This window comes from Argiope bruennichi, chromosome 10 (assembly GCF_947563725.1).
Source record: "Argiope bruennichi chromosome 10, qqArgBrue1.1, whole genome shotgun sequence".
NCBI lineage: Eukaryota > Metazoa > Arthropoda > Arachnida > Araneae > Araneidae > Argiope > Argiope bruennichi.
The window spans coordinates 18943334-18965597 of record NC_079160.1 but is presented as its reverse complement, the minus strand read 5'-3'; the positions used below and the strand labels follow the sequence as shown (position 1 = coordinate 18965597).

The 22264-nt window shown below is 28.3% G+C and overlaps 2 protein-coding genes across 5 annotated transcripts; one reads left to right on the top strand and one right to left on the bottom strand.

Annotated features, from left to right (window-relative positions):
• Positions 1–371: 371 nt before the first annotated feature.
• LOC129988784 (receptor-transporting protein 3-like) lies at positions 372–8121 on the bottom strand. Of its 4 annotated transcripts, none has more exons than XM_056097056.1 (5): positions 7948–8121; positions 6538–6692; positions 5030–5177; positions 3579–3743; positions 372–900 (listed from the first exon to the last, which is right to left on the bottom strand). In XM_056097056.1, exons 2-5 carry the CDS (start codon positions 6666–6668, stop codon positions 745–747), a joined length of 600 nt encoding a protein of 199 aa, XP_055953031.1. In that variant the 5' UTR covers positions 6669–6692; positions 7948–8121; the 3' UTR covers positions 372–744. The 4 variants fall into 4 exon arrangements, with proteins under 4 accessions (XP_055953031.1, XP_055953028.1, XP_055953029.1 ...); XM_056097053.1 differs by having other exon boundaries at positions 6538–6705; positions 7938–8120; XM_056097054.1 differs by having other exon boundaries at positions 7938–8120.
• A 1125-nt stretch (positions 8122–9246) lies between these two features.
• On the top strand, positions 9247–21848 carry LOC129988540 (splicing factor 3B subunit 4-like). The gene is made up of 9 exons (XM_056096789.1): positions 9247–9350; positions 10762–10845; positions 12330–12475; positions 13478–13606; positions 14994–15174; positions 16770–17069; positions 18751–18933; positions 19888–20001; positions 21582–21848. The coding sequence occupies exons 1-9, from the start codon at positions 9317–9319 to the stop codon at positions 21722–21724; spliced, it is 1314 nt and encodes a 437-aa protein (XP_055952764.1). The 5' UTR covers positions 9247–9316; the 3' UTR covers positions 21725–21848.
• Positions 21849–22264: the final 416 nt, after the last annotated feature.

Here is a 22264-nt window from a genome sequence, read left to right as displayed (position 1 = left end):
ATCCAATCAGATTTCTTTCGAGAGCTTCCATTGGACAGATCGTATCGATCGTATCACCGCTCCGGCAAATTTCAGTGATATCGTATCGATTGTTACTTTCTATCGTGATCCAAAACCTGTCATCGAAATATCACCAGTAAGATCGTATCAATGATTTGAATCACGCCTCTTTGAAAAGTATTGATCACTGTATTTGTGACTTTTTGATATTGGTTACGTAATAACCGCTCTTAAAATATTCGTCATCCCTACCTCACGACTTCAAGCTGTCTGAAATTTGCAATTTGATTTAATCAAGATTATTAAAAGACCATCTAAAACTGGAGTGTGTATTCTTGCAACTCAAGTACAAATAATGATTCAAACAAAAGTAGATTAGAGAAAGATTTTTATTGAACAATTACACGATATGCGTATATTCGCCGGCATAACTATGATAATGAGATATTGCAAGATCTTCCGCAAAATTTAAGTGCTGATTAGAAGATGAAGCTTAAAAATTGAACAGTTCTTGTATCAAATTTATATGTACAATCATTCTGCTAAGAATTACTAAATAACTTAGTATTTCAGAAGTTTAAACAAAAGGAAAACCTTTATAGAAAAATCTTGGAATTTACTTAACTACGTTAAGTAGATGAGGCTGTTTGAGGAGTGATCTGCAGTTTTTAAAAAACTATTTAAAATGGCCACGCCGGCGTTTTTCAAGTTAAGATGTGCACTGAGTAACAAAGCGCAAATCCTTTATCTTCGCTCAGCACAGACTCCATCTTTACAAGCTTGGCATTTTTCTGAATTATGAGGATTCTTCGGTTTTCCAGGTCTCCTGTTGAGTTGTATTGGTGGTCGGGCACAACCGTAAAACACGTGAGCCACACGATTGCAGATGTTCCAGAGCACCTGCAAGAAAAAAGTTACTACAATAACAGTAGAAAAACATTAAATTGTTAAATGAATGAAGTTATATTCAACTTGAACCACGAGTCAAATGAATGATATTCTTAATTGCTATAAAATGTTAGACTACCGTTTTCAAGAATTCTTATTTAAATATGTGGATTAGTATTAATCATTTGAAACAGTAGAATTCTGACTTGAATTAGTCGACAATAAGTACTGTAATAAAAAAAATTCAAGAACGATTTCATGAAACGAAATCAATTATTTTCAAATCTTGGACAACCTCCAAATACTGTGGTGTTTGCAACATCTTTTCTCGTTATATACAGATAAAAAAAAAGTGGATAATTATCTTTAGCTCAATATATGAAGTGAACAGTATCAATTTTCAAACAGTTTATTGCAGAACTCAAACATATCGAATTATGATTAATGGTTTAGTTTGTATTAATCGAGGCTGCTATACAAGAATGCATTATTCAATCACACCCTCACTTAATAGGAGGTAAATGTGAACAATAATCCTAGATGGGAGGACTTCGCCTTTTGCTTCGTAGAAGAGCATCTATCTCTGGTCCAGCTCGCACGAAAACCCAGTCTAAACTGCGAAGTTTCCCCGTTCACCACCCCAGGGAGCTGGCGCTGCAAGCGAGCTTAAACAATGTTACGAATTTGACGTTTTCCAACACATTTTTATTGTTACAGTTTTATGGACAACTCGGACGGATACTGAACGAATGCCGAGTGTATGACCTCCAGCCTTAGCGATTATTTGGCGACTTCGACAAAATGGAATATTCCAAAACCAAAAGGAGTCACAAGACCGTTAGGACGCGAACTATACAGTTGCTTCTAGATTTTTCTGTGCCGTGTTTTTTTCAGAAGCTATAGAAAGCCAACAGATCTCGTTGGAATGAATCGGTTGAGAGGAACAATTGTGGCGGATCTTGTAGCCGAGTATTGAGGAGCATTGAGTCGTATGCTGAGCATCCAATCAATGTTGCGTTTAGCATTGCGTTTGTAGTGACTCGTCAGTCTCTTGCATCTTAAACGAGTAGGCAGTGCAGAATAGCAAATATTTGAGGAATCTTTCTTCTGAGTTCTGTGAATGCCTTGTGCTGTTATAGTTGCTTACTACTGATTAGCTACTGGAGTTCTATTTATTGCCAGTGCTGTTCATGCATATATCTAGATTTGTATTTGCTTCCTACGTCTTGAATTTGCTGAATAGACATCTATGTTATTGAGAGTGTAGGATTTCGCCATGCACCCACAATAGCGGGCTCACTGATTTTGCAGAATTTTCTGCAATATTACGAACGATCGTAGACCCCGAATAAAATTTGAAAGTAGCATGCGATGACCATGAAAAATAAAGCTATATACAAAATTTTATTCGAATTTACGTTAAAACCTAAATATTTCGAAACACATTTGGCCATTAACGAAATCGCAAAATCAGAAAATAGACAACGAGGCAAATTGCAATTTTAAATGCAAACAAGTTAGCTTTCAAAAATAAGCGATCTATCCACCATAACTTGTTAATGCAAGTTTCTGAATCTTCGTTAAAAAAATTCTTTTGGATTCGACCTTAAATATTTCAATACAATTATACTTAGCACCAGCATTTATCTACAATTGAATTAGTTTCTATATTCATATAGTATCAAACAGTTCAATAACGGTTTGGTTTTAAAAATCAAATTCGAAAAAATTGTGAATTTTTATTCCAGAAAACAGTGTAGAAAATCAGATAACTGAAGGTTTTTAAAACGCGCCATTTCTTCCTTAAATTCTTTTGAAACTAAAATGCAGGAGTGTTTGCCTTTGGACTCGTGTTAAGTTTCATAATAAAAATAGTCAAGTATTCATTTTGGACCTTTCCCTACGACTGAGTGGTCACTTAATTGACATTTACGTCTACGGTATAAAGATAAATGCCAAATTTCATTTACCTTTGCAATTGAATTGTATATCAATGATTGAATATCAGATATCTATTTTCACATAAGGATTATATGAAAATTCATCTAATTAAATTTCATTTATTGCGTTCACATAGAATATACTCTTACAGAAAAAGGCTAAATTGTCACTACTTCCATTCGGCGACGATTTTCATGAACAATAGAAATCGGCAATTTTGGTGTGAAGATCAAATACCAAGTGGCATTTGGAAACTTCCGTTCTTGAATATCGAGTTCAGATTGAAATATAACACCCATAAAATCTTTTTAAATCCAGAATGTCTAAAACGAATCATCAGGTTCCCCACATTTATAAACATTCTGTTTTTCATTTCATTAATAAAATTCGCATTCAAAGATTTTTTTTTATTGGTACCCGATTTTAGAATGGACTGAATACACAGTTTTAAAATTACATAGGAAAATTTTGAAAGATTGAAACAATAGGAATTCAAAAGTTCTACCAAAGGTAAATGCAGTTTTATGTAAAATAAGTATCCAGTCAAAAATTAATTTAAAATTATGATTAATTGCTTGATTAATTATAGAATTCTAATCTATAAATTTAAATTTATTGCTTTAAGTTAAAAATGAATTTAAAAATGAGGATGAATAAAAATTGTAATTAGTATCCTGCAAATATACTTCTCCTTTAAGTATATAAGTTGCTTATTTTTCCTAAACTTCAAAAATAAATATTCAAGGTACCTTTTCTATTTCTTCAGGATACCACATAGCGGATTCATAGCTTTCACCCTGGCAGTTATCGCACTGTTGTCCATACAGACGATACGCAACAACTCCAGTGTTATTCGAGAAAGCACACCAAAATGTAACCCTGCCTTTCATGGATGTCCAGCCATGACCACAAGCCTGAAAAGAATTGAAACATTCTAGAAAAACTTAATGTTGCTTTTCGACAAACAGCTTTTATTATTTTCCTGTGAAATGCATTTGATTGCTTAGTTATTCTAACAAAAAGTGTAGATATTACCGAATAAGCATTGATTTAGATCAATTTTTCAATTATATTGTATTGCAAGACCGATCAGATTCGCTTATCTATGAATCCCCCAAAGTTATTGAAAATTTCAATCACCAACAAAAATAGCATCTTAAACTAAAATTCCAACTGGCCGGTTTTTGCTAAAAGTTAACAAGTTTCTTGCTTAATAAAAGAATTTTTTCATATGCAAGTGAATTGTTACTTACAGTAGGAGAGGCAATAGTATACTAGTCTTAGGCCTAGTCGAAGCCATTAGATAAAACGGTGCAGGTAAAACCATCCAGTCAAAAGGCACAAGAATCATTCGTCAATGACACAGAAGACCAACTTTCGACTCTTTCACACTAAAACAAAAGCACAGTTTCTCCGGAATTTTCCGGAAATCCCAGCTAGCGAAAAAAGCGATCCTAAAACCCTATTAAATATTCTTTTCTAGAAGGAATGCAAATATAACCATCTTTCACAGGCCATCAAAATGACTTAGTTTAATTTGTAACACAAGGTCACAACGAGTCAACCATACATTTTTGATATAGACCTAGAGATACTGTTGTCTGTCAATCCGATTCAGATCTCCAAATACCAATTTCACTTGAGAAATTTGAAGCATCCTTCCAGAAAATAATTTCCCTCAATTCATGGATATTTTCGTATTGATTTGTGCGTTTACCTTTCATTTTGTGAATTAACTACGATTGCCGCTTCAGCGAAATTCGCTCATCGGTACTATCTTCAAATATTGGAATTTTTTTAGCAAGATAATTTATGTTCAGAAAAACAAGAAAATCGCGATCAAGTTCAGGTTTTAAAAAGTTAACGATAAATTGACAAAGGCACCCAGAAGAAATAGTATGTTTAACTTATACATTAAATTCATCTTAAAGGTGTTCACATGTAGATTAAAATGTTTTCAAATTTAAAATGTATTCCAATGAACAAGAACGAGGAAAGCTTCAGAATTAAGTGGATATTGCTTATTATGTCGTTTCAAATACATTTTCATCGAGTTTTGAAATTTTTTTTAACGTATACATCCTATTTAATTAGCTTAAAAATATCAAGTATCAAAGCACTGGACTAAGCTGAAAGGTACAAAATTAAAAATACAAGATAGTTAAATAGAGTCAATTAAATACAATATCCAATTATTTACCTCGCAAGCAAAACGAACTTTTGCCGAATCCACAAACGTATGCCAGCGTCCAGAAGGCTTTGAAGGTACAGCAACAAGTCTCCAAGAATGGGGTGCAAAACTGGAGAACAGTTTCATGAAGATCAACTGCCACACAAGAGAGACATTGCTGAAAAATCAAAAGTTTAGATGAATATCGCATTCAAATAAAAAAAAAGTTTTATATAAACGCTAATGTACGTGACATGGAAATGGCACTTATTACTTATTGCCAAATGGCAACAGTCTGACAAACAATACTTTGTATTCGAACATATCAGGTTGCTTTATTGAATGCTTTTACAACTGCACTTGATTCAATAATTTGCTAAGTAATAGACCAGCAGAAGAATATTAGAAATGCTCTGTGGGGAGCTCGCGTGTCTAACGCATCATTAAGTCTAAAAAAAGATGTAAAAGAAATTAAAGGAAGTTAATCGTACACAAAAGTAGACTAACCCGTCAACAGATGAGTAAACTTAATGATTTGGTTATGGAAATTGCTGATCATATCTTACAAACTATTCTCACTATTCACTATTCTTACTATACTATAAACACTATTCTCATTAATTCAAAAAACTACCTTTAATGATATAAATTTCATTTCTATACATTTTGTTCATTATTTTTTTAATTAAATTTAAAAAGTAAAATGCTTTTAATATGAAGAAAATCCAACTCATCCATCAAAATATTTCTACGGATATGATCTAAGAAATAGAATTTTCACTTTGTTTTGATTTCGTAGTATTTATAATTATATTTTATAACTTGCACCTAAAGTAATTTATAGCAACTAGATGCAATTAAATTCTCATATTTTAGTCATATCAAAGATCAAGGTGAAATTTAATAAATGCATTCAATATCAATAATTTAAAAAGATGGTACTTTAAGGATACAATGGATAATTAAACCCCAGTGCTTTGATTTTAATACAAGACTGGAGTTTAATGAGATGTCAATGCATATATTCCTTAAATGGGTGACATTGATAAATATGCTACAGTTTAAAATGTATGAAAGTTACAGCTATTCTGTTTAAATGAAAGGCTCGAAATTCGAAATAAACATACAAATATCCAGATTTCCATGACTATTAACATTTAATATATGCAGAAAATGAAGATTTGCCATGAAAATTTCGTTAAATTATTAGTACAACTACAGCAACTCTTTTGACAAGAAAAAAAGTTAAAGAAACACATCAAGCTCTTGAAGTTGGTTTTTTAATAGTTCAAAATCCTATTGCTCAATAGACTTTCGAATTTATCCAAAATTCTCTTTATATAATAAAATACAATTGTTTAGCATTTTTTAAAGCTATGAAAGCATTAAAATTGTATTTCTAAGAAATATTTTTAATATATCTGAAAGCAAAAATAAGATTTGATGAATAAAGCAAGAATTCAATTGTTTTAGTATTTTGTTATGAAATTCTTTGTAGCGTTAAATGCCATTTCTGAGCAAAGCAAAATTTGTCTTACCATGTCCGCTTGACAATCGGCACAGCCAACAGCGCTGGCGTCGTTACTACAGAGCACAGAGGCAAATATCTATTATTATGAAACACTGATGGTCCAACTGGAGTAAACACCGGGGTGGAGAAAACAACCATCGTATTTTCTTTCACTATTCTTGCCTACAGGAACCAACTGCAAATTTAGATTAATTACAGGCATAGAAGCAAATTTAAATGTTTATAAAACTTGCCTGCAACGCATTTTATATAAGAGAACAATTTAATTTTAAATTGAGATGTTTGTCATTTGAGTACAGGTATTTATTGTTTTAACAGACTGCTAAAAAATTCACAATAAAATAATAGACGTTATTTTTCTTTTTTAACTTTTTCAAATCCTGCTTCAATATGCCAAATTTCGAATTAAGATTTATAATGTGGCGAAAAAATTGAATGTACAATTTAAAAATATTTTTTTCATCGATTGAATTTGATGAAATATTCGATACAAAATTAAAATTTTTGGCTTAAAGATCACAAGCTACAGTTAATCCATCCAATTTGTTGCAACTTCAGAATCGATATTTTGATATACTTGATTAAAAATCGGATTCATGATTACAATTTTGATGATAGAATTGGTCATGAAATCGTATCTAAATATTTCCTTTTATAATATGAATTTTAACCCTATTGGCACACAATGCCGAATAACATTGTTAAGCTATATTCCAGACATTGGCCGGCATTCAGAACATCGAATAACATCGTTGATACTTTGTATATTATTTTGTAGTAATAGTGAAGGTAAACGAAAACATTGATTTGGTTTGTCTAAAAAAGTTTACAATATTTGTGTTTTAAACTTCATTATAAAACTTTAAGATTCAAGAGCGTTTAAGCAGAAAAAGGAGTTATTTCTAATACTCAAGTTTCAAGAAGCCTTTTGCAAAAGAAGTTTTCTTCGAAATACAAGATTCATTTCACATTCTTTGACAGAAAATAGATGACGTATTGACAAACAATTTTAAACCGGATATATGACAAAAAATGCTATTGTACCACAACTTGAAATTTACCAAAAGGCTCTCAATATTTTCAAAGATTTGAAGTTTCTAATAATGACTCTTGCTTTTCAATAAACAATTTTTAAAGTTATTTACATGTTTATCAATAATATAAGAATTGCAAGTCGAGTATAGCTTTCAAGTGACACTGTTATAATCCGGGGAATAGAGCTATTATCAAAGATAAAAGAATTTATATATATATATATATATATATATATATATATATATATATATATATATATATATATATGTTACACGCATGACCAATTAATTTCCTCTATTGATGGTAAAAATAAAACCCTTGTTGAACTCGCCAATATTTTTTCCCCAGATAAAATTGAAAGACAATACATACTACACCTAACCGAGAATCGTTAAGGGGAAGGCCGTAGACGATACTTCCGTCCTCTTATGCGGAAATCTGAGAATTATGAGGGGAATTAAGACGCATCTTGCTTTTATATAAAATTTCGTTCTTGCACGCGTCATATTTCATCCAACATCTGGCACGTGTTTTGTAGTATATACTAAAAGCATGTTTGTCCTCATCAGAGATCTTATACTCTTTCATTCGTTACTGTGTCCACGTGCCCACTTCTGAATCACATGACTAGAACAATAGAATTTTATTGCTCACTTTACTGCATGCAGCATTTTAATTTCTGTACGATGATTTATACATTACTATCACGGTTCAAAATTATGAGGTCCGTCTCAAAACCGCCTTAGTGTTACTTTAAAATGGGTCGTTAATGTAATTAAAAACTTATGTATTACTTCGAATGCTATTTTACACATTTCAAGTCAGGTTTGTAGGATTGCCGTTAGAACCTAATATTGAATATCTGTAAGTCCTTTTACTAGAATTTAAAAATTATTTCGAATCTTTTAAAATCGATCTTTTTAGCTGTCAGCCCTGATTTAATGAAGGAAGAGGGTAAAGATATCTCGAACGTGATTCTCTGGAGAGCAGAAATACAAAATACTTAATCATTTACTTCATGTTTTAAAAACAAAATATAACAAAGAAGTTTAGTTAGATAAATATCCCATTTTTAAATTCCGCAAGGCTTATTTTAAAGATGACAGCACGATTCTGAAATATGGCCAGATGATGAGGAAGGCAACATTTGAGTTTGCAGCTCCTTTACAAACTTTCGCATTAATGCGAAATGCCATGATCTGAAAGACTTGGCATGATCATCATTACCATGTGGCAAAATTTATTGAAGAAATGCTTTGCACCGAGCGAAATTTTCCCTTTCTACACCTTTGAATTTCTGACACTTTACAACTTATTTGTTTGAGAAATTCAATTATTGTCATTAATTGTATGCATTATGTATGTCGATGGATGTCGATACAATTGACCTATCTTAATGACTAAAAACAAATTTGTATGTTTTTGAGTCTTTTTATACAAAATGATTCTATAATAGGTTATGGCTAATAAAAACGCCGAAATTTTATTTTATGACTACTTATAAAATTATAGAAAAGAATAAAATTACTAACTGGTCAATGAGATTCGAATTTGGAGCAATTTTGATGACAATGGGCTTCAAAACTAACAAAACTAAGCGATAATAATAGATAGAAAGCATCTAATTGGAGGAGTTTTTGATTCGTCAACGAATAGTTGCGCTTTAGCCTTAAAGTATCGTGATTGGTCAAGTCCATTGCGAGATTTAATGCTCAATTTCAGTTAGGCCGGTTTGTTATTGTTATGTAAAAATGGCTGCTGGACCCATTGCCGAAAGAAATCAAGGTATTTTTTATAACATTTAAACATTAATTTTTTATAACATTAAAACATCTCATAACATATAGGTTGGATGATCAACTACTTTAAATTTTTCTACATTTTATTACACTTTTTCTCTTCTATTTAAAAGATTGCTGATTTTATGGACACCGGCATATGCAGTTATATGCCTTCCATAATTATTAAAATCTTATGAAATTAATGTTAGCTCATTTTTTGTTTTTCATTTACCTTGGAAATAATATTCCTTGATTTTGTTTAGTAAAAGGTGCATGCATGAAAGTTCAAAGAAATGAAACACATGATAAATAATTGTACACCTTTTCAAATCTGAAACTTTTCAAATAAAACTTCTATGTATTTTCCAAAAATCTGAATTTTCTTTTTTTTCTCTAAAAGTGCTGGTATGATATTTCAAAACAATTTTTATCAAATAATGTTAATGATTTTTGCCACACCACTGAGGGTTTAAAAGTTATTTGATCTTGTATGCGATGGTATTTTAAGAAAATTTGATTCTTTTTTTATTTGGTTGTTTATTTTCCTTCAGCATAGAAAACGTAAATAAATTGTTTCGATAATCAAGTGCTTTTTGTAGCAATTAAAAAAATTATTCTTCTGTACAGTATTTAAAAAAAATTATACATTTTCATACCTTTTTACTTCCTCGTATATGAAAAGAAAGGATTATAAAATATTGACTCACAAGATTTTCACTCTTTCCATGTAGATCTCTGAGTCTGAAAAATACACTTTTGGAATTATAGATATCTATGAACCCAATAACTAAATCATTTTGAGCTAGATAGATAAAATTTGATGCATGGTCTTAAGACCAAATTTGTAGGCTTTTATCAAATCTTGAACAAAATTCAGTCAAAGAAAGTTTGGCTATTTGAACATATGTTAACACAATAACTACAAAAATAAAGGTAGCTAGATGGATAAAGTTGGGTATGTTCCTTTAGGGATTGATTGTCTGTTGGTTTGCAATTTCCCAAGCAGTGAATAATTCAAAAGCAGAATGATTTAAATTTAGATGAGGTTTGTTTTGTCAAATTTTTGTATCAAAAAATAAACTAGAAAATAACATTGAAATTTTCTTTTCAGTATGTCTCTAAGCTTTTCATAATAATAAAAAATAAATTTTAGAAGGCTAAAATAGGAAATTTCATTTATTATGCTAAATTCTGCTTGGCTTTAACAGAAAATAAAATTAACTTCATATATATATATATAAAGCAGCAAAAAAAAAAAAAAAAAGAGTCAGCAGTCATGGATTTTATAACTAGTATAAAGAATTAAGAAATTTATTATTTAATGGAAATAAATTTGTTTTGTATAAATTTTTTCATAATTAAAAAATTTGTTTAAAAATTTAATTTACAATTAAATTAATCTTTTTATAATTTAGATGCAACAATTTATGTTGGTGGTCTGGATGAAAAAGTCAGTGAAACAATCCTTTGGGAACTATTTGTTCAAGCAGGTCCAGTGGGTAAGCAACATATTATTTTTGTTATTCTGATTTTAATATTTATTGCAAATAATATTATGGCAGTTAATTGTAATAACAAGTATATCAGTAATTATTTACAATTTTAAATATTGATTGTTGGACGATTTCTGATGATTTCAACAGTAAATGGTTAGTTTATGCGTGAACTATTTTAAGAGCAATTAATAATTTTAAATTGTCAGTTAAATTTAAAAAGCATAAATATTATATATCTCTGTATATAAATAGCATAATTTTGGTAAATACGTGGCTGAGTAGTGATGCTTTTCAAGCAAAATTCCATTTTTTTCGTAACCTATGAGTGAGATTTTGGGGGAAGCATTTTTGGTGTTTGTTGTATCTTTCCTTAATTAAATTATATGTCATTTTCCATGGTTTTCTCTATATATCTGTAATTCCATTGTTTCTCTCTGATGTCCATAGTCATTATGTAATTCCATAGCCATTGGAGGATATAATATTGTTAACATAGAGAATCCTGTACACAGTTTAATAGTCATGCGTCTATTCAGATTCAGTGCTTATTCAACAACAAAATTAATTCATCAAATTTGAATTTAATTTTTAGGGTTCCTATTCAGCAAATATAATACACTTAAAATGGCATCTTCATATACTGGTCCAAATTAGAATTAACTTCTAGCACTGGAACAAAACACTGGAGTTGCTCCTCATTACAAAAATGTGTATCGGAGTTTATTATTGTATTAAATTGAGTAACGATGACTTAAAAAAAAGCTAAGGTTCTTGCTATTTAAAGAAAAAAAAAAAAGTATTGTAATTGTCTATGAAGTAATTTGTTTGATCAATAAAATTGTGTTGTGGGAATTTATTTAAAAAAATTATTTCTCTTACATATTTAGTCAATAATAATTGTCTGTTAAATAATACTGAATAATGTTTGAGAATATTTCTTTTAATTAATTAAAATTCTTTGGAAATATTTCATCATTTATTTACTGATAATATATTAAATGTAATATATCTATCTGTAAGACGTGTTACTTATGATTTGGTAACCAATATTGAGGTTATGCAACCTGTTAATGCCTGCCTTTATTGCAATAAAATCTGATCTAAAAATTGAACATAAGTTAACATTTACAATTATTGCAACATTATTAATACGTTAATATGTATGACATTTTTTTAGAAATCAATATGTATTGTATATAATATGTTCCATAGTCTCACAAGTCAACAAAAGAAATTAGTTTGATAATGCTTAGATGACAGAAAGATGAACTTCAGTTTGTTTTATCTATTCCAAAATAATTTTACCATGAAAAGGTTTGTGTGTGCAAATATTTTAGAAAAATAATGACCAGAATTTATTTAATTTCATAAAAAAATATTTTAAGAAAAATGTTAAATTTTATATAAAATGCTTACTATTTGTATTTTATTTTAACAGTATTATTTTAATGTGATGTTAAAAGTAAATGATTTAATTCTTCTTTTAGTTAATGTTCATATGCCAAAGGACCGTGTAACTGGGCAACACCAAGGATATGGATTTGTAGAATTTTTAGGAGAAGATGATGCAGATTATGCTATCAAAATTATGAATATGATAAAATTATATGGGAAACCTATTAGAGTAAATAAGGTAAGTGAAATAAACTAGGAAAATTTATTTTGCGTTGTCAGAAGTTTAAATCTATTTTGAATATATCTTAATATTATAATTTTCTTTTAATATCAATTTATTTTATACATATATATGCTTGTGTACGTGCAAATCATAATGTGAATCATTTGGGAATGCCTTTTTGACTATATTTATTATTGTTAAGGTAACTTATATTCAGACCTTGTATATCTAGTTGGTACAAAAAAATGAGTAACATATTTAAAATTGCATTTTTATTTCATCTTCACTTTATAGAAATTTTGCTGTATTTGTAAAATGTTTATAAAATTTAGCTGGATTAGATTTTTTAAATATATTAAACTTTTACCTGAAGATGGGAATTGTGGTTTTTTTTTTAGATGATTATTTTCTTTATCCTGTATTGATATTTATAAAATATTAATATACTATGAAAGTATATCTTTTGGAAAGACTTGAAATGAATTTCCATCATTTTTTTTAATAATTTTTTATGTCAATGACAAAATAATTGATTTTAGACAATTCTCTTTATAAATAATATAGAGACCATTCTTTCTGAAGTTGCAGGCTTCATGAAAAGAAATTTAATATGTAATTAGATTGTTTCATTATTATTTATTTTTGGTAAAAACAAAAAATTTGTTTTTGCTTGTAAAAACTGATTAAAACTTTAAATCACTGTCCTTAATGTGGCATTATAGCAGCAAAGATAGAAGATTTGTAGATTTCAGTATTAATGAATTTGATGAATAAATATTGATTTTAGTATTATATAAAGTTAAAAAAATTCATTTGTTTTTTAAAAAAAACTAAAACTAATTATATATTTTTTTTATCAAATAAGTTATAATTTGTTGTTGTCATATTACTGCTTTTCAAGCTCTGGAACCTTTAACTTTTTTTCTTAACCACTGACCTATTTCTTATTTTATTATTTTAAATAAGCATTTCTTATTTTTTAAATTTTTTTCTGAAGTTTTGTAATGTTTTTTATAGGCTTCTGCTCATCAAAAGAATTTGGATGTTGGTGCTAATATATTTATTGGCAACTTAGATCCTGAAGTGGATGAGAAACTGCTGTATGACACTTTCAGTGCTTTTGGTGTGATTTTACAGACACCTAAGGTATGATTTTATTCCTGTTTTCCTTTTCCACAATGAAAGCTGCTCCTCCCTTCCCAAAATTTATAAACCTATAAATTCTCTTAGAAAATGGTTATATTCTGTGTGTTCATTTTAAAGAAAAATTTTTTAAGAAACTTTGGAATTTCTTATACTGAGGAAATATTTTTATCTATTAAATTTGAGCAACTTTTATTCCATGCTTCCTTTGTTTAATCATCCATTGTTTAGGTCAACAAAGTGTCTCTTGCTAAATAAAAATTATTACTTACTCTCTCCAATGTAGTAAGAAATATAAGGATCAACTGAATACAGTGATTTATAATAATTACTTAGAATTCTTAAATGTGAAAATAAAGTGTTAAACCCACTTTAATATCATGCAAGTAATTGAGTTTCTCTGGAAAATGTCTTATGTCAATATTTTTTTTGGCATAATAACTGTAGAATAATTATAATGGATATTTCTGCAAATTGCTTGCTGCTATTTCTTGGATGATCTGTAGCTGGATTATTTTAGAAAAATAAATTCAATGTTTGAATTTATTTGAAACATGAATTGTTATTATGTTGAAACATGAATAGAATCTGAATGATATTCAACTAAATTTACATGAATAATTTGAAATTTTTAATTTTTGTGATATTGTTAAAATAAAAATTCTCACAATCTTGAAATGTTACTATAGTTTAAAATTAACTATTGTTTTTCTATAAAAACTTATTTTATCAATAAGCAAGTGTAAGATGGAAAATATCTTCTCTGTAAACTGTGAATATAAATTACTTAATCCTTTTAATTTAATTTTATTATTTCCCTGTAATTCAGAAATATTGAACAGGATGATATTCCTAATTTAAAGCATCCAGCGTACATCATCATAGTTGTGCAAGAACACAAAGTAATTGAATCGTGAAAATACATTTACCATTGAGTCATCCATTAAAAACATGCTCTAACATCTATTCATTAGTCCAGTATATCGTCTACAGCCAAAATCTACTCTTGTGAAAATTTTATTGTCTGCAACGTCTAACGTTCATAACTAGGGCAATGACCAACATTAATATGCAAAATATATTTATTAAGACTACAGAGACAAATCATTACAGAACTAACATAAAAAGTTACATGAACGTGAGTGGTATGTCTTACCATCAAGCTCTTGTCTGCCACTTAAGGCGCAAAAGCATCATATTATCAATAAGGCAACACGTAGCCATATAGAATATGAGAACTGTTTGCAGCTCCCACATTACTTTAGTGCTATGTTTGAATTTTCCGGAAGCCTTTCTTGAGTTTTTGAAAATATTTTATAAGATATTTATTTGGTAAAATAATACTTTTTTAAAGCTGGTATTAAATGCATATTTGTTTTCAACATTTCAGATCATGAGAGACCCTGAAACTGGTAATTCTAAAGGTTATGCATTTATCAATTTTGCAAGCTTTGAAGCATCTGATGCTGCAATTGAAGCAATGAATGGACAGTACTTATGTAACAGACCTATCACTATATCATATGCTTTCAAGAAGGAATCTAAAGGAGAAAGGCATGGTTCAGCTGCTGGTAAGATTATTTTTTTTTTTTAATTAGACTTGCTCTATATTTGTAAAAACAGAATTTTTGCAAATGGTTTTTCACTCAGTTTCTGTTGTGTTAGAATTTTAAAATTCTTTTAAAATTCTGTGTATTTGTATGATTTTGATGCCAATATTTTGATTTAATATATTCAAAACTAAATTATGAATGGTTAATTATTATTTAGAAAAATATTATTCTTTATACTATTGTTACCAGATAATGATGAATTTGTGAAAAAATTCATTTCAAATGTCCATAATATTTGTTATACTGAATATATATATATATATAATATACTTTTTAGTACACTGAATCTTTTAAAATTTTTTCTTCAGAATTGTTCATTATTGCAAAATATAAGTCATTTCCCCCCCCCCCTTTATAATTAATGAATAAAATTTATTGGGTATAATGTGACAATAATGAAGTTATATTCTATCAATTAAATAGTGGGGATATCAGTAGCATAATAAGTAATAAATTAAAATAGTATGTTTCATATATTTTTGTTAGCTGACACTTTTTGTTAAGGAACTTACTTTGAGAATTATCTTTGCCCCTTATCATAAGATATTGGGTGAGGTGTTGAATATTGCTATTCTGTTAAGTCTTCTATATTTTAGATTCCTTTTAACTAAATAACTTGTCACAAATTCAGTGAAGTATATTGAATTTCCCAGTTTTGTTTTAAAAATATCAAAAAATGTTGCATAATAAGCATTTATCAAATTCAAATGAGGATTTTGTAAAATACTAATGTTTGTATTACTTATTTTTAAAAATTTGCTTTTGGGAATTGATTTTTAGTAGGTAATTCGGAAACATCCATTTCAATTTTGTGTGATATTTATGTCAAATTATTATGGTATTTCAATATTATTACTTATTTTTTATGTTAAAATTATATTGTTAAAGGCTTTAAAACCATTGTATTAATCTACTAAAATAATACTCTCTTATGTTTTTTTTATGTGCTGCCTGTGTTTATATCTAAAATTATTAAATTTATAAATTTTTTTAATGTTCTTTTTTAATATTTCATGAAATTAATTTGATAGAATATTAGGCATTATTATTAAAGATTTTTTCTAACATAGGCTTTGGCTTAAAACTTTTTAAATTGAGACTTAATTCTAATTTTATCAAAATTCTGAATTTAGTGATAACACTGTAACCAAATATATAAATTTTTTTTAAGTGATAAAAATGAACACCAAACAGTAATTGATATATATATGATCTTAGTAATTTTTAACAGAAATGTAAATCAGTCTTTTCTACCAACATTGTTTTAAATATTTAATATAATGTTCCTATATTATAAATATATTTTATAGTTTTCATTAATATTAATCATTATTTCATCAAATTGTAAATTATTTTGTAAACACTTGCTGTTTTTACTTTTATATACAATACAGAATTATCTTTAATATCAATACATAATGTAGGATGATTTTAAAGAATGTTTATGTGGTTCATATTTAATGTATTATTTTAAGATAAGATATTTTTGTAATTATTAAAATTATGCCAAATTTTAAATGTACTACATTTTTATAGTATATATTTACTTTCAGAGCGATTATTGGCTGCTCAGAATCCTTTGTCTCATGCCGATCGTCCTCATCAGCTCTTTGCAGATGCACCTCCAACAGCTGGTGGTCCCATGCCAGTTCCAACACATTCTGTCCCTCCACCTCCTCTGCCACCACCACCTCCAATGAATGTATCTATGTCAAATCAAGTAACTACGTCATCAGCTACATCATTGCCACCTCCACCTCCTTTGCCTCCAAGTTCATTACCACCTCCACCTCCTATGATAAGACCACCCATGCCTCCACCTCCTCCATCGGCACCACCTCCACCACCAGCAAGTAAGAATTATCAGTTTTGTATGGTATTGTAAAAATCAGATTTCTTATTATTAAAGATGTCTTTTAATTCTAAAATTTTTTTACTAAAGATGTCTTTAAATTGTAAGTTAAAATGTATTTATGATCTAATTTAACTAGGAATTGTATATTTCATATGTTTAAGGACAGCTTGTTTTATAAATATTGTAGAAATGCAGGACTCCCAGCTTTTTTTAGAGAATAAATTAAAATAATGTTTTATTTCATTTTGCTCATATTTAATTCTATTAACAATCAAGCACTATTTGCCTTTTAGCACTTCATCTTCTGGGGGAAACATTATGCATTTTTTTTTTAATATAAAAAAGAAGAGTTTGTGAAGCATCATAATTTTGTTTGTTATCTATTGTGCACTCTCATTTTTTTTCTGTGCCATGGCATAAAGGAAAAAACCCATATAAAATAGAATGTCAGAAATGTTGAAAAGGAGATTTTGAATATTTTTCTATCGTTGATAAGTTTTACTCTAGCCCGAAAAATTAAAAAATAAATGTTTAAAGAAAGAAGAGAGTTAATGATAAATAAAAATATAGTTCTATCATATTGAATTGTGTAAAAAGTATTTTGAAAATATTTAGAAATAAGAGCTCCTGGGAAAACAACTTAAAACATTTATTTATTTTGAAGTTAGTATTTTAATTAAAATTAATTATAAGCTAATTTTTGCTAAGCAAAAATTTCTTAAATAAAGCTTATCAAAATTAAGTAAAAAAAAACTTAGAAATTATTTTTTTATTAATTATTAATTTATTTAAAGGTTAATTAAATACAAAATGTATGCAGATAAGGATTACTGTACAATATTGTAGTTTCAGCAATCTCGCATCATATTACATAATCTAATTTAGTGCGATAAATTTTGATGTTTGAAATATGATTATATTTTTATTGCTTGAAATCAAAGCAATTTATTATTTGTTATTCAGAAATTAATTAGAAGTATCAATTAGTATTTGGATATCAGTATCGCATGAATCTTATACATTTCAGTTTAGCTGTCCAAGACTTGTTGACGTGCATAATAATGTGCAGATTCACTTAGGTGGATAATTGGATGTTCAGTATATAGTATTGCTAAGAGTATTTAGAATAGCAAGGTTTTTAATGCTTTTTCATGCCATTATCTGTCTACTTCCAGTTTAGGAAAAAGAATTGATATCTTTCCTTGAAGTAGAAAATGTATAATTAATGAATATATATATGTATATAACAATACAAATAATTTTTGAACTTTCTCTAGAATATGATAAAAATTAATTTGAAAAAGAAAAATAATAATTTGTATATATATTAATTGTAATGTGATTTTTTAAGAAAAAAATAATAATGGAATTTAACTTCTTTAAAAAGATTCTAATGTTCATCGAATTCAGAATAATTTCTATTGACTGAAGTTATTGATGATAAACTATAAAAATAAACACAATGATTTTAAAAATTATTTATGTATATGCTATTATTTATAAATTTTCATATTCTATATAATGTTGGACGATGTATTTTATTTAAATTTGATTTGACAAGGCTGTTCTCAAAATTATATTATATATTCTAGAATATAACATAATTGAGTGATATCTAATTATATATTTGGTAATATATTGTTTCTGAAAAGATTTTTGACATTGTTCTTATTTTTCAGCTCATATGCCTCCACCTCCTCCACCAGCATCATCATTTGGAGGAATGCCACCTCCTCCTCCATTACCACCTTCATCTACTGCTACTTCCCAGATTCCAGTGCCTCCTCCAAGTTCGGATGCTCCACCACCACCTCCTAAAGCCAGTGATCAGCCCCCTCTGCCTCCTCCACCACCACCAATGGGTATGGGATTATATTCCCGTCATTTATAATTCTTAGTATTGACAAACAGGCATATGATTTTTACTTATAGAATAAGTTTGGCTTTTATTAAGCTAAAAAGCTGATAGATTTACTTGAAAAGCTTCAGTCTTCCTTATAATTTTTCTTCTCTAAGAATGGCTATTGTAGTGGTAACATTATAAGCCAGATAACAACTTCCGGAGAAGAGAGTACTCTTTTGTCTAGTGGTTATGTTACACGGCTACGAACCCTAACGTTGCGAGTTCGAACCTCAACCCGCACAGCTATAGATATTTCAGTTTTATTTTAGGGATGGGAAAACAATGTAATAGTTTGATGTATATGATTTATTTATCAAAAATTTGTTTGAGAAATCTGAAAACAAACTTAAATCATTTACTACTGACGTGATATTAAAAATATTATAAACGAAGAATGAGATTAACTTTTTATTATAGAAACATAAATTTCCTTTAATTGAAAATGCTTGTAATGCTTCTGTTTGAGAAACCTGAAATTTCTTTAATCCTCTTGGCACCTAATTATTATGATCTACTATTTTGAAAGTCTGAAGGATTGGTTTCTAAAGTGAATAAATAGAGCTTTTTCTACAACAGATCGAATCCTGGAAATCTTGAAAGTGATTTACCCATCACGTTTTCAGAAGATATTCATATAAATTTGAATTAAGTGTGTGTGTATATATATATATATATATATATATATATATATATATATATATATATATATATATATATATATATATATAACTCCAAGGAATGCTATGATAAGCTGAGCAGGGAGCAATTTAGAAGCTGAATGATTGTTGTTATTTAAAATAATGACATGGATTTTTAAATTCAGTTTTAAAAAAAAATTGAATATATTTAAAATAAACATGATTGTGTAATTTTTGCATTATAAAGTAATTACTTTTTTTCCTTCTCTTTGCAGGAATGCCACCTGGCATGCCTCCATTTCACAGTCAAGGTGTTCCTCCACCTCCTCCTCCTCTTCATGGCATGAGACCTCCAATTCCAGGACTTTTTCCTCCTCGACAACCATATGGTAAGATTGTTAGTTGTTTTTTCTGATTTATCTACATAATGATATTGATATAATTTGTGTCCTCTTTTTAAGGAAACATTTGTATTCTTTTCTCTTGAAATGTTTGCATTGTTAAAATGCAAATCTTATTTTATGAGAAAAAAGTGTGACTTGTTTAGAAAATAATTTAAAGCTTTCTATTTCTTTTGTCATTAACATTGTATTCTGAACAAATTTTAAAACTTAATCCCTTGAAGGACTCCACATTTTATAAATACTAAAAAATTTTGGTTAAAATTTGTCTGTAAAATATTTTACATATAAATTTTTCCCCCATGTATTTACTTATTTTAAAACAAGGCAGGTCAGTATCAATGGATTCAGGGCCAATATCAAGGGATTTGAGTACTGAGCTTTCTACAACTAATAATTTTCCTTTTTAGTTCTGATTTATATTGGGAGCTAAAAATTAATCCATTTTTTTTAATAAATACCTAAAAAAAATATATGTATCTGTGTTCATAACAAAGATTTTTCTTTGATCAGTTTTCTAATTGGGCATTCTTCAATTATATTTCATTGATTATATGGGATCTTGTTCTGTTTGAAAACATTAAATCCAAGCTGATCACCTATTGTTTGTCAATAATATTTTATTCTCTTCCTCAACTCTTTTTAGAAGCAAAGAAACAGTGATTTGTTATCATTGCATAAGTTTGAAAATATCTGATTCTAACTAAGAAACAAGACACAAATATCTATTAATGAGTATTGAATACAGTGAAAAACATTCAATGAACATTAAAAATCTCATCCTTGACATAAAAAGTTTACTCTAAAAATCGATTTCTTTTGTACTAATGGAAAAGATCTTCATTATCTGGAAAGGCAGGAATATAACATTATTTTAAGTCATTCTAATCAATTTTTAATTGTACAATAATTATTTTTTATATATAAGAAGCATTCCAATATCCATTAAAATAGTTTTTGTGCTTATATAAAATGTTGAAAAAGCTGGGACTAATCCTGTGTTATTAGCCATTAAAGGGTTAATAGCTCAAACTAGCAATCAAAAATAAATAGCTACAATTTAAAATGAGTGCTTCTTAAAATTTCCTACCATTTCTACCTAAAGAAAATTTTGGTACCAAATTAGAATAAATAGAAAAAATAAAACTTTGATTAATGATTACCAAAAAGAGTGTAAAAGTTATTTGGGGATTGGTAATGAAACATTTTTGCTTATAAAAATGTTACATTAATTCATTCCATGAGTTGATTTCATTAAATGAATTCAACTCCTGAAAATTTCACAATTGTTGTTGTGGTGCAGATTGGAATTATAACCTATGATTTTTAAAGTACATGTTTAATATTATTTTATCTTTTTGCATTTGCAGAATTTGTTTAACATTTGGAGAAATTATTTATTGCCATATTTTGTGTATTTATACATATTGAACTAATTTTTTTTCAATAATAATCAATTAGTGTAGATTTTTTTTCATGTGAATTTTTATGATACAGTAATTGACATTGTTAAATATTGTATTAAATATCATTGACAATTTTTTAATTGCATTTTTGATTATTTTCAGGCCCTCCACCATTTCCTCCACGATCAACAGCCATGCCACCAGCACCTCCTCCTCCTGGACCAATGCCCCCTCCTCCTCCCAGAGAAATGCGGCCACCTATGCCCCCGATGCCCCCACCTCCACCACCAAGCTCGGCTCCATGAGTATTTCAAAGATGTTGAAACTCAAGACTGTAAAATATTCTTTCTATGTGTATCCTAATGTGTGGGATTATTATAAAGCTTTATATGATGTATAGTTTGTTAAATAAACATCTTTATACATAAAGTCCATTTTTTACATCTTTAATTATTATATAATTATTAATTTAAAATAGGGATTTTATACATTTATTTACAATTTAAAAACTCTTTCATTTCTGCAGTTTTAAAAATTTCTTTCATGGGTATTATTACTATTCTCATTAACATTTTGGAAAATATCTCAATTTTTGTTAAATATTTTCATGAAACATCAGTAAACATAATCTTTGTTACTTTCATTAGTTGCACACCAACTGTTCAAAAAAGTGATAAAATTTCTAAGTTACTAAACAAATTTTAGCATTTGGTTTAGATTATTTACAATTTTATTCTCTGTTGTAAAATTTAACTCATATTATATTGGTGTATATAGCAATGCTTTTCATTAATTTAATAGCTTCTACTAAATTTATATTTCCTCTGTTATTAAAAAAAAAAAAT

What these genes read in the sequence shown, in the direction of transcription:
- LOC129988784 (XM_056097056.1), bottom strand. Translation starts at nt 6,668, where the DNA reads ATGGTTGTTTTCTCCACCCCGGTGTTTACTCCAGTTGGACCATCAGTG. An exon ending in AAGTTCGTTTTGCTTGCGAG is followed by an intron (nt 3,744 to 5,029) that starts GTAAATAATTGG and finishes AATTCTTTTCAG; the next exon opens with GCTTGTGGTCATGGCTGGAC. An exon ending in ATCCTGAAGAAATAGAAAAG is followed by an intron (nt 901 to 3,578) that starts GTACCTTGAATA and finishes TTTTTCTTGCAG; the next exon opens with GTGCTCTGGAACATCTGCAA.
- LOC129988540 (XM_056096789.1), top strand. Translation starts at nt 9,317, where the DNA reads ATGGCTGCTGGACCCATTGCCGAAAGAAATCAAG. An exon ending in AACCTATTAGAGTAAATAAG is followed by an intron (nt 12,476 to 13,477) that starts GTAAGTGAAATA and finishes TGTTTTTTATAG; the next exon opens with GCTTCTGCTCATCAAAAGAA. An exon ending in AAGGCATGGTTCAGCTGCTG is followed by an intron (nt 15,175 to 16,769) that starts GTAAGATTATTT and finishes ATTTACTTTCAG; the next exon opens with AGCGATTATTGGCTGCTCAG.